This window comes from Schistocerca piceifrons, chromosome 6 (genome assembly GCF_021461385.2).
Source record: "Schistocerca piceifrons isolate TAMUIC-IGC-003096 chromosome 6, iqSchPice1.1, whole genome shotgun sequence".
NCBI lineage: Eukaryota > Metazoa > Arthropoda > Insecta > Orthoptera > Acrididae > Schistocerca > Schistocerca piceifrons.
The window spans coordinates 291,425,465-291,437,780 of NC_060143.1; the positions used below are offsets into that span (position 1 = coordinate 291,425,465).

At 42.8% G+C, this 12,316-nt stretch overlaps 1 protein-coding gene across 4 annotated transcripts in view; it reads right to left on the reverse strand.

Annotated features, from left to right (window-relative positions):
* Positions 1-734: 734 nt before the first annotated feature.
* Positions 735-12,316, reverse strand: part of LOC124803023 (trifunctional nucleotide phosphoesterase protein YfkN) — a 210,069-nt gene continuing 198,487 nt past the window's right edge. For all 4 annotated transcript variants that reach the window (XM_047264135.1, XM_047264132.1, XM_047264133.1 and 1 more), the window contains one exon: positions 735-1,504. In XM_047264135.1, coding sequence (XP_047120091.1) covers positions 1,400-1,504 — 105 coding nt within the window. In that variant the 3' untranslated portion in view covers positions 735-1,399. The remainder of the gene's footprint in view (positions 1,505-12,316) is intronic.

A 12,316-nucleotide genomic window follows, 5' to 3' on the forward strand; every position in this document is an offset into this window, starting at 1 on the left:
AATTCCTCAAACAGGACAAGACACAATGATGACTGTGCATGTCTGGACTACATTAAAAGCTGCAATAAACAGCAAGTATAATTGTCACTACTTTTTAATGTATTCATTACTGCACTGTATTACTACAACAGTACATATGTTTTGATATTATTAACAGAAAGTTACAAAAAATGGACGGAGACACATTACAAGACTGCAGACCATCATTTTATATTCTTTAATAAGCCTGTAACATGGCTCTTGTATTTAAAATTCTAACACTGTGCAAAAACTGCAACCAACGTAAAGTATGTACTGAGGGCACAGGGTGTGTGTGTGTGTGTGTGTGTGTGTGTGTCATGATAAGCTTTAAAGAAGATATGCAGTGAAAAGATGACACAAAAAATGACGTATTGGATATTACTAAAATCACAATAATTCAAGTACAAAATATAATGTTTACTACCAACAAATATCATGATGATAATTTTTATCTATACAGAAAAAGTTTTTTTTTTTTTCACTGAGTCCTGTATTGTTTCACATGGCATACTCTGCACTTTAATTGAAATGATACATGAAATTAAATTTTTTGAGAAAAATTCTCAGCTACTATCACTAAAATATAATGAGAAAAAATCAAATATAATTATAATTTTTTTATATACCATATTTTGTTACAAGGAAAACAAACAAACAATTATTTGAGAGTAATATTTGACATCAGAAATCTAAATCCCAAGAATTGTCTTTTGAAGGTATAAATATATTTTGTACTGTTACCACTGTGCTTTACATGTATGTTCCAAATTGCAAAAGCAAATTGAAATTAAAATTCAATATAGGTCTATGCACAAGCAAATAGGTCACAATTTTGTTTTTTTTCTCACATTTTAGATTCTCTCTAACTACTATTAAACAAATATAAAATATTTCTTGTTTGTACACATTATTTACAATTAATAAATTAAAAGTGATAAAATAAAAGAATCAGTGATAATAATATAATTATGGCAATTTCTGGCACTTAGGATTTCAAGTGCAAGATTTTTGTACAAGAATACTGGTAAACATTAGCATAATTTGACAATTTAATGTACGATTATAACACACAGCACCATCAGTTACCTAGAAAATGTTTCAAAAACTGAAGTTTGGAACAAAATCTATCTAGTTTAAGGAGGTAGTCAAATAGATAATAAAATTAAAATTATATTAAATATTGTACATCCTATACATTGAGTATTATCAGTGGTACCACATATACTGTGTACAAAAGAAGGAAAAAGATACTGAGTGAGTCCAACAGTAAATGTGCAATACGTCCACAGCCATTGTCATTTATTTAATTCTCCTCTGTATTAAAATTTATAGTTAATCACATACTGAACTAACATGTCTTTAAGTATTTGTATATAAACTACGACTGATCAATGCTTCCCTGAGGTGAACATTCATCTTCTACTTCTGGTATTACTGAGTCTTCCTCGAGCCTCTTCCGCTCCAATAATAGTTCCTGGCGCTTCTACAAAAGCATGAGACAAAAACCGCAATTTATTTAAAATCTCAGTAAAAATTCTATACAGTAACAGAAGCTGCACAATTTAATAAGCCAACAGTTACCAACAGAACCTCCAACTCCCAGCAACAATAGGCAATCACATGTTTATGTAAAAAGATAAAGCTTAAAGATGCTTGACTTTTCTATGTTGTTTCTTTCATCCATTGGCAATTCATGATTTCCCAAGCCCTATGAATCTTGAAAGTCATTGTCTTTTTTTTTTCTCACCAGAGCTATTGTTAGTCTATTAGAATTTAAAAATTTTCCGTAAAAATAAACATCTGAAGAGATGGGCAGACGAAATTGCTAACTCTCAATTTTGTAAGCATGAGCATGATTACATCATTACGTGTTATATTTTCAATTGTGCCACATACTGTATTATATTCATGTTCTTGCCTCTGAATTTAAACAAACAAATAATATCCAATAACTCAAACTGACGCTTGTTGGACTAGCACTTTCTTCTACCTACCTCTTCAGTTTTTAGGATAGTATAAGCCAATCAATCATTTAGAATGTAGTACAATCATTTACCATTGAAGACATTCAAGATTTAATTCCAACCTAAAGCTTTAAAGTTATAACTAGAACACTATTCAGTGAACAACTGAATGTTGTTCTGGTTTGAAGTAGCTCTGCATCCTAGTCTCTCTTTTGCATGCCTTTTACACCTGTGCATAACTAATACATCCAACATACATTTGAACCTGATTACTGTAGTCAAACTTTGGTCTCCATCTACAATTTTTAGCCCCCACAGTTCTCCTATTACCAGTTTAACTATTCCTTGATCTCTCAGGATATGCCCTGTCGACTGACCACCTTCTTCTGTCAAGTTGTGCCATAAATTTCATTCACTGCCAAACTTACTTAGTAACTCATCATCAGTTACTTGACCTGTGCATTTAATCTTCAACATTCTTCTGTAGCACCAAACTTCAGAATTTCTGTTCTGTTTTTATCTCAATTGTTTATCATCCTGCTGCACTAGTGTCAGTCCTAGTCGAGGGAAAGGGAAATTTTATCAAAATTCAATGAGGGCGCAGTTGGGCGATGAAATCTAGGGTCGCTGGCAGAGTGTGGTAACAGTCGACAGTCAGCAGGTCAGGCAAGATAAACATGGCACTCGCGGGTGCGGAGCTGCAACAGCGGTATTGCACGCACGATTCGTTTTGAGTAGAGCAACAACGAGGCAGGAAACTGCAGCGTTGCTTTGAGTTATTGTGATTTATGAGGCGAGGCACTACGCCAGAGCCAAGAGTGGCGATTAGTAAGTGGCGGATGTGTGGGAATTTATCCCTGCCGAAGTTTCTGTCACTACGGCAGAAGCGAAGGAAAAGCCAGTATAAGTAGGCGGGCAATTTTAGCTTGGGTCAAAAGTGTGTCTGGTCAGTCGAGCATCAGGATGGACCTATGCTGGTCTTCACTTACAGGAGCCAGTCTGGCAGCAATGTTATAAGTATTCTGCATAAACTTGTATTCTGTTTTCTATGTACTTGTTCAGGCTGTATTCTGCCTCCGGGGCCGCAACACTGGGGTGGGACGGAATGGCAGCCTGGAACTTGGAGATTGCACGGTCTGCCTGAAAGAGGGCAGCGACGGTGGTCTGCAGTGGGCCCAGAGCGGCTCAGTTTCACTCGGGTCTGCAGACCACGTTCGTTTCCCACCTGGCATACCGGGGTCCGGGCGAGGCGTATGCTGCAGGAGGCACAGCAGCGCTACAACAGCGCCAGAGATGGTGGCGTGTGTTGCCATCCGGCAAGCACGACTAGCGGCAAGTTGCAGCACAGCGTCCAGGAGGGCGTGGGTTCGAGTCCAGTCCTACCCTGGGAGCAGCAGTGGCCCGAGGGCCACATGTGACCAGTACACCCACCTTCATCCCATGGTCGGACAGAGCTGGCCAAACGGGGCGGAGGGCAGTGAGGTACAGGGGGTTGGGTTGGGTTGGGTTGTTTTGGGGGAGGATACCAAACTGCGAGGTCATCGATCTCATCGAATTAAGGAAGGATGGGTAAGGAAGTCGGCCATGCCCTTTTCAAAGGAACCATCCCGACATTTGCCTGAAGAGATTTAGGGAAATCATGGAAAACCTAAATCAGGATAGCCAGACGTGGATTTGAATCGTCATCCTCCCGAATGTTAGTTCAGTGTGCTAACCACTGCACCACCTCACTCGGTCAAGGTCTAAGGACTGAAGCAGTTTCCGGAATTGCGGACAGTGGAACAGCACCAGACCCAACACCCTGGCGGGCGGCGACCAAGGGATCACAGCCTACTTCCATCAGTGGGCGGCCTTGATGATGGCAGAAGCAGCGTCGGCACATCAGGAGTTTGCTGAGCCGGGACAGCGCGGGCGGCATGCTGACATTACGCTTCACCCATCGAGTACCGTCAATTAGTTGAATAAATGAATGTTACAGAATACTGCTCTATCACTCTGCACTGCGACTCGACGCTCTTGAAGTTGCTCGGCCTCCTGACAAAATATGGCGCGGTGGGTCCCAGCTTCAGCTCTGCAATCTGGAGTTCCGGATTTGACACACCGACCCCACAACAGTGGTGTTGGAAGTGGTGCCGGTTAGAACGCTGATACCGGATTTCCACTCCCACATCTTATATGTCAAGCAAGTAGCATTGAGGTGTGCCTGTGTGGAGGGGTAATTGAGGTGTTTGGTTGCATTCGTGACTGTTGGTCTTGCACTTCTTGTCATTCGGCAGCTGTTCGTCCTTACCAGTATAGGGAGGAAAGCAGGACTGTTCACCTGCACACGAGCACGATGTGGAGGGGTGAGTGACATTTGATTTATGGTTTATGTGTCATTCTTCTGATAATTAGGATGGACTTCTTAAAGTTGTCTTTTGTAGGGGTGGAGGGGCCTGTAGATTTACCTGGATTCAGGGGAAATGGGAGACACAGCGCCTAACCGATGTAATTTTTGTAACCTGTCAGGCCACAGTTTACTGTGTACAATGTGGGTTCCAAAGAATTGTTTTATTTGTAAGAGATTTGGTCATTTGGCGTGCAATTGTTCAGAATGTAGATGGGCGATGATTCGCCACAAGAACTAGAAAAATATGAAGAATTAGCAGGGAGATTTGAGGCACTGCGAGTAGGGGAAGGGACGTCGGGTGAAAGTAAATTACAGGTCGTGGAGTGTCACAGACCATTTGACCCAGCAATCGCGGCATTGATTAACCCCTTTTCGGGTAAAGCAATGGCGGATGTGTTGGTATTCCTTAATGACATTATCACAATGGCTGAGGCCAATGGGTGGTCAGATGTTGTAATGTTGAGAGTGGCAAAGTTACACTTGATAGGGGATGCCAAGTCGTACATATTGTACCATGAAACGTTGAACAATGTGGGGACATTCTCAGAGCTTGAAGCTGGGTTACGCCAGAGGTACCAAAGACAGAATAGTACCAGGTTTTTTCGTGAAAAATTAAGTGCATTAGTTATGAGGAGCAATAAGACTGTGGAGGTTTTCTCAGACAGGATTCGAAAACTGAAAGCACAAACGTTCAAACTGTCACAGAATGGGGAGACTAATAGAGTGCTGTTACAAGAGGCCAAGAACAGGACATCAGATGTGCTTTTGCGGGGAGTACAGACAGAGATGTCACGTCAGGTGAGTATGGAGAATCCCAGCGATCTTGCGGCGGCTCTAAAGATTGCCGCATACTCAGAGGAGGTAGAGTATGCAACGAAGCAAAGGGTGGAGCATAGAGTTCTAGCAGCGGAAATTAAGTGTTTTGGTTGTGGCCAGGTAGGGCACATTAGGAGGCAATGTCAACATCAGTTGCAGTGTTACTCATGAGGGAAAATGGGTCACCGGCAGTGAACTGCAGGAGTAAAAGTGGGGGGGGAACCTCGACGGCAGCAGCCGTTAAATGAGAATGGGATTGTTTCAACCATCGGAGGGCAGTCCCGGTCAAATTAGGTAATGCGCTTGTATGTGCACAGACAGAATGCTGCTTATTAGGCTTGGTAAACAGGAGGGAACAAAGGTTTCTGGTTGACACAGGGGCACAAGTGTCTGTTATTAGTCTGGACCTGGTTAGCAAGAGAAGGCTTCAGCCACTATGTTATAGGTTACATGGGGTGAGAGATAATAAAGTGGAGTCATTGGTATGACAGTACTTCAATTCATGATCACAGGAACTAAGTTTAGTGAACAGGTAGAGGTGTTACCATGTGTGGGTGAGGGGTATTCGGTGATTCTCAGACTGGACTTCCTTGAAAAACATTGTGCAAGGATAGATCTTTGGCAACAAACAGTGGAACAATATTTTGCATGGGGGATTCGGTTGCAAATGGACAAATAACATGAAGGTGAAGCCAGCTAAACTGCGAACGGATTCATTAAAGGTCGATCAGCAGGATAAAATACTGGCAGGTACAGGGAAGGTAGTTTGGGTTTCAATAAATACGGACTTACCAAAGCATACGTTGTACATGATGGAGCCACTCTCGAGTGATGAGGAGTTGGATATGCGCACTGTTTTGTGCAGAGGAGTTTAGCTCATACAAGTTATGTGGAAGGAGATTATAGAGTTCCAGTAAGTATAGATAACTGCAGCAGAGCAGATTTTAGCTTGTCGAAAGGGTTGTTATTGGCCACGTTGGGGGTTTTCGATGAAGACGACCTAATAGGGAGGATTTAGAGGTGAGCCATAAGCAAAACCTCAATGCAGCACAATTAAGGGAAAAATTACAGCATTTGCAGGGAGACGACAGGGTCGCGTTGGAGGAAATGTTATTGACATTTAGCGATTTATTCGCAACGGAGGGTAGGTTACCAGCAACACCAATTACAAAGCATCACATACCAATGGAGGATAATACACCAGCATTTAGGAAACCATATAGGATAGCACGTCATATGCAACTGCTACTAGAGGAGTTTGTAGAACAACAACTACGAGATGGAATCATAGACCATAGCGATAGTCCATATTCAAGCAATGTAGTTCTCATACCTAAGAAGTTGGTGTATGGTGCAAGGAAATATCGGTTTTGTTGTGATTATAGGTTTCTGAATGCGAAAATCATTTCGGATGCATATCTGATTCCGAATATCACGGACACATGGGACAATCTGGGGCAGCAATGTAAGTATTTTATACAATGGATTTATGGAGCGGATACCATCAGTTGGAAGTAGTGCCAGAGGATAGGGCAAAGGCAGCTTTTACTGTTCCTGGGGGACACTATCAGTATATACGTATGCCATTCGGGTTGAAAAATGCACCAGCAACTTTTCAGCGATTATTAGATGGAATTTTAAGGGGACTGAAACCAAAGACGTATATGGTTTACCTAAATGACATTATAGTATTTTCAAAGAATATACTAGAACATGTATCATGTTTAAGAGAAGTCTTTAAAAGAGTGCAGTCGGCATGGTTAACATTAAATTTAGAAAAATGTAATTTTGCGTAGATGCATGTCAAATATTTAGGTCATGTAATAGTGAACAAGGAGTTCAAACTGATCCTCAATTAACAGAGGCAGTTCAAAATTTTCTGACACCACGTACAACGAAGCAGTTACAATCGTATACTGGATTACGTTCATATTATCGTAAATTTGTAAAAGATTTTGCTACAATAGCCGAGCCAACAAAGATTTTAAAGAAAGGGGTTAAATTTCAGTGAACAGAGGAATGTGAGGGATGGAGGAATGTCAGGAAGCTTTTGATGGATTAAAGATGAGATTAGTTTCTGGTCCGGTATTGGTGTTTCCGAATTTAGAAGAAGACTTCATCTTATCATGTGATGCTTCAAATGGCGCAGTAGGATGTATTTTGGGGCAAATGGTGAATGGACAGGAGCATCCGGTGGCATATGCTTCTAGACAGTGAAATAGGGCAGAGCGGAATTATTCCACAATGGAAAAGGAGATGTTGACTGTAATATATGGAGTAACTTATTTTCGTTGTTACCATTATGGTAGCAAGTTTAAGGTCATGACAGATCATGCAGCATTAAGATGGTTACTGGGACTCAAGGATCCTTCTAGTCGGCTAACACGGTGGGCTCTAGAATTAAGCGAATTTGACTTTGAAGTAATTCATAAGCCAGGGAAGAAACACGGGAAGACAGGTGCGTTATGTTGCAAATTAGACGTATTAGAAGTAATGGGTAAGAGTGTCGCGGAATGGCAAAGGGCACAAGCAGAAGATGAGGACTGCGAGGGTTTTAGAACTCAACCACATTTCATTGTGGAGGGAAATTTGTTGTTTAGAGTTACCAGGTGCAGACCATGGGTAGTGGTACCAGAGTTTGAGAGAGGAAGTCTTAAAGCAGGCCCCTGATCATGTGCTTTCAGGGCATGGTGGTCATCAAGCAACAGGAAGACGAGTAGCTGAATTATTTTGGTGGTGCACTTGGAGAAGGGATGCGGAACAATACGTAGCAAATTACGTGCTGTGTGCACAGCGTGCAGATGTGACGCGAGCAAAAATTCCATTGCAGCGGTTACCAGAGGCTTCGAAACCATTCGAGTTTATCGGGCTAGACATTTGTGGGCCATACAACAAAACACCGGTAGGGAATTGTTATGTTTTAACTATAATTGATCACTTTTCGTGGTTTCTAGCCATGGCTGTAATACCAGACCAACAGGCAAGTACGGTAGCATGAGCTTTAGTCAATAACTGGTTAATGAAGTTTGGGGTGCCTGATACCATGATTACGGATCAAGGAACGAACTTCATGTCTAAATTAATGTCACAGTTGTGTCATCTATTGAGAATTAAAAAACTACAGACCAGTTCATTTCATCCGCAGGCGAATAGGAGAACAGAGCGAGTACATAGGACAATTTCGAAAATGCTAAGTTATTATGTGAATGGAAACCATGATAACTGGGACGTTTATCTTCCATACAAGGTATCGAGTTATAACACTAAAATACATTCGGGGATCGGAATATCACCATTCGAGATGGCCTATGGACGAAAGATGCCATCACCATTTGACGTTCTATGTCCGAAATCGGGAGCTAAAGGGGAAGCAGTGAGGGAATTTGCACGAACAATATGGGAAGTCTGGAAGAGGGTACAGAAGGCCAATACAAAAGTGTTAGAGAGGCAGGAAGAACCGAATAAGTGGTTGGGACCTTTAGCACAGTATAGGGTAGGTCAATGGGTATTAATCATGAATCCATATACATCTAAGGGAAAGACGAAAAAGTTCTTGACAAAGTACCACGGACCATATCAGGTCGTGGACATGAGTTCGCCTGTGAATGTTAAAGTGCAGCTGCCAACAAAAACATCCATTATCCACGTGAGTAGAGTAAAGCCTTTTAAAGGAATGGTGGCTGGATTACCTCAATTACAAGGAAGTGGCTCGAATGCAGAGGCTAGGCAAAGCAAATGGAAGGAGGAGGTCTCAGGGGAAGGACAACAGCGGACGCATTACTTTCCATATACGTTACGGTCATGGAGGGAGTAAATTATTGTATGTGTAATATTTTATGGCATGTTTACATTTTGTGTTTTAGTATCAAGGGATAATTTGCATTTTGTTTTTTTTTTGTGTGTGGGTTTTTGTTTTCTCTCTCTTTTTCTCACGTTTTGGTGGGTCCAATAATAACTGCATTTTTCTTGTTTGTTGTTTTAGTTTTATGGGGGAGACAATTACTTTTTTTTTTCCAGAGAATTCGATAGGGGCAGAGTGAACTGTCGGGAATTTTTGAGGATGTCGTACGATGTTGTAATATCTTGTAGTGGAAAACGGGTGGTACAGGCATGTTCCTTTTCTTCGCAGGGTCAGAACATATGTGGATGTGCTGGGTGATAGCCATGGGGATGCTGATCTTTGGTCACAACAGTGGAGATGGACATCAACAGATAATGATCCAGACCTTGCAGTCAAGGGTACTGTATTCACGGCAGCCAGATATATTAGTAACAAGTCATAAGTGGTCACCACGAACAACAATAGAGCTATGGAAGATCAGGAATGAAGTACGAAAATTACAAAAATCATTCTCAGAATTGTATACCGCAGGGAGGGGGGGGGGGGGGGGGGTGAGGGGGGAAGGAATCACATATTTAAAAAAGTACAAGGGGAGTATCAAGAATTACAGTTGCCTTATAGTAAACTCAGGGAGCAGTTGTCTCGTATAGTGGAGAGTGTGCCACAGGCGGTAACTAGGAACAAGAGGGGATGGATAAATGCAGGGGGAAAGATACTGAAAACAGTATTCGGTACAGCAGATGATGATGATGTCCGAGCATTGAATCAATCGGTAATGCAGGTGTAGCAAGCGGTCAGTGAGGTTAGAGGAACCATAGAGTGGCACGCAACATGCTGATAACACCAAGCTCATACGAACCTTAGTGGAGGAGTTGACTCGATATGCGGGAGAGACACGGGAAATTATAAACAGTGATTTAGAGATACTGCAGAAACAATTGAACATATTGGATGGTAAGTTGTCTATTGCCTGATTGCTCAGGACATTAGCAGACCGATTAAGTGATGCACGTACAGAGGTTACGATGTTACCGGAATCAGTTTATCATGCAGTAAACAGGCATCGTGGTCCAGTGTCAATCTCGCCAGACGATCTTTAAAGAGGATTACAATTAGCAAAGAGACAATTCCCACCAGATATAGAGTGTGTAGTGGAGGTATCACAGACCGCTATACCAATATTCTTCTGTGTATTGTTGATACAGGTGAGGACAGATGGGGACGAGTTTACATCAATGTCAATTTTCCAGTAGTTGAATTGACTCACGTTATGAGTGTTACACTATTCATCCATACCTAGTGAAATCAAAGGAGATCAGTAAATGGGTGCAGATTAGGACGCGAGACATACTTTTTATTTTGGCAAACACAGAAGCTCACAGAGTACTACCATTGTCAGAGTTGGAGCATTGTACACAAAGATGAGTGATGATTTGCCCTAATTGACCAGTTTTTTCAGACAGTAGTACATGCGAAGTTGGATTGTTCCTGGGGATTATGAACGGCTCAGATTGTGAGACAGAGGTGTTATCGACACATTCCTACTTCTTGAAGGTAGGGAGGCATTGGTTATATTGGGTATTTACAACGATATGGGTGATGGTAACTTGTCATACCAATCAGAGAGCAGATAAAATAAGGAGGTTGCGACTGCGGGAGAGTGGAATAATTACAAATGGTACGGTTTGTGAGATTTTGGGGGAGGATTTCCATCTTCCAGCATCACGTACAAGTGAAACAACTTTAATTTTGTCACAGGGAACGTTGTTTTATCCGGAAGGGGTGCTGGAGATATTACCAGTGCAGCATCTGACGTATTCGAACTCCACGCTAAACCCAGAGTTTTTTGAAACATTGCATTCCTTTATTAATGCACACGAAGGATCTATCATGGTTATTAAAGTATTGCAACACGTTCAAACGTTACAACAGCATCGGAGCGACAGAACAATGACAGTGAGCATTTCAGCCACCGGGTGTACCTTTTTCTATTTTTCTTTAGTATAGCTTTGTGGAGAATGCGGAAACGTGCACCAGTGGAGGAGGTGCCAACACATCAGTTGCCTACAGCATGATTAATCAGTGCATAGGTGTCGAGTTAATGTTCTGACATTCTCGATAGTTTTAGTCTGTAGAATGTAAGTTTTGTGAACAACGTATGTCTATAGGCAGCCACAGGCCACATCTGTTTTATCTCAGTTTGGGATGAATCTCGTTGAAAGGAGGGAGGTGTGCTGTGCTAGTGTCAGTCCTAGTCGAGGGAAAGGGAAATTTTATCAAAATTCAATGAAGGCACAGTTGGGCAATGAAATCTGGAGCTGCTGGCAGAGTGTGGTAACAGTCGAAAGCCAGTGGGCCAGGCAAGGTAAAAATGGCACTCGCAGGCACAGAGCTGCAACAGTGGTATTGCATGCATGATTTGTTTTGAGTGGAGAAACAATGAGGCAGTTGCATTAAGTTACTGCAATGTACGAGGGGGGGGGGGGGGGGGGGCACTAGGCCAGAGCCAAGAGTGGCGATTTGTAATTGGCTGACATGTGAGAATTTATCCCTGCCGTAGTTTCTGTCTCTCTCTGACACTACGTCAGAAGTGAGGGAAAAACCAGTACAACTAGACGGGCAATTTTAGCTTGGGTCAGACTGTGACAGGCCAGTCGAGATTCGGGACGGACCTGTGCTGGTCTTCGCTTATAGGGGACAGTCTGGCAGCAACGTTATAAGTATTATGCATAAACTTGTATTCTGTTTTCTATGTACTTGTTTGGGCTGTATTCTGCTGCCGGGGACACTTCACCGGGATGGGACAGAATGGCAGCCTGAAAGAGGACAGTGACAGCGGTCTGCAGCGGGACCAGGAGGGGCCCGGTTCCACTTGAGTCTGCGGGCCATGTTCGTTTCCCAACATTTCCCACTTGGCGTACCGGGGTCCAGGAGGTGCAGCACCGCTGCAACAGTGCCAGAGACAGCGGCGGGTGTTGCCATCCGGCAAGCACCACTAGCGGAAAGTTGCAGCACAGCGTCCAGGAGGGTGTGGGTTTGAGTCCAGCCCTGACCGGGGAGCAGCGGCGGCCTGAGGGCCATGGGTGACCAGTACACCCACCTTCATCCCACTGTCAGACAGAGCAGGCCAAATGGGGCGGTAGGCGGCGAGGTCCAGGGGGTTGGGTTGGGTGTTTTGGGGGAGGAGACCAAACTGCGACGTCATCGGTCTCATCGGATGGGTAAGGAAGTTGACCGTGCCCTTTTCAAGGGAACCATCCCAACATTTGCCTCAAGAGATTTAGA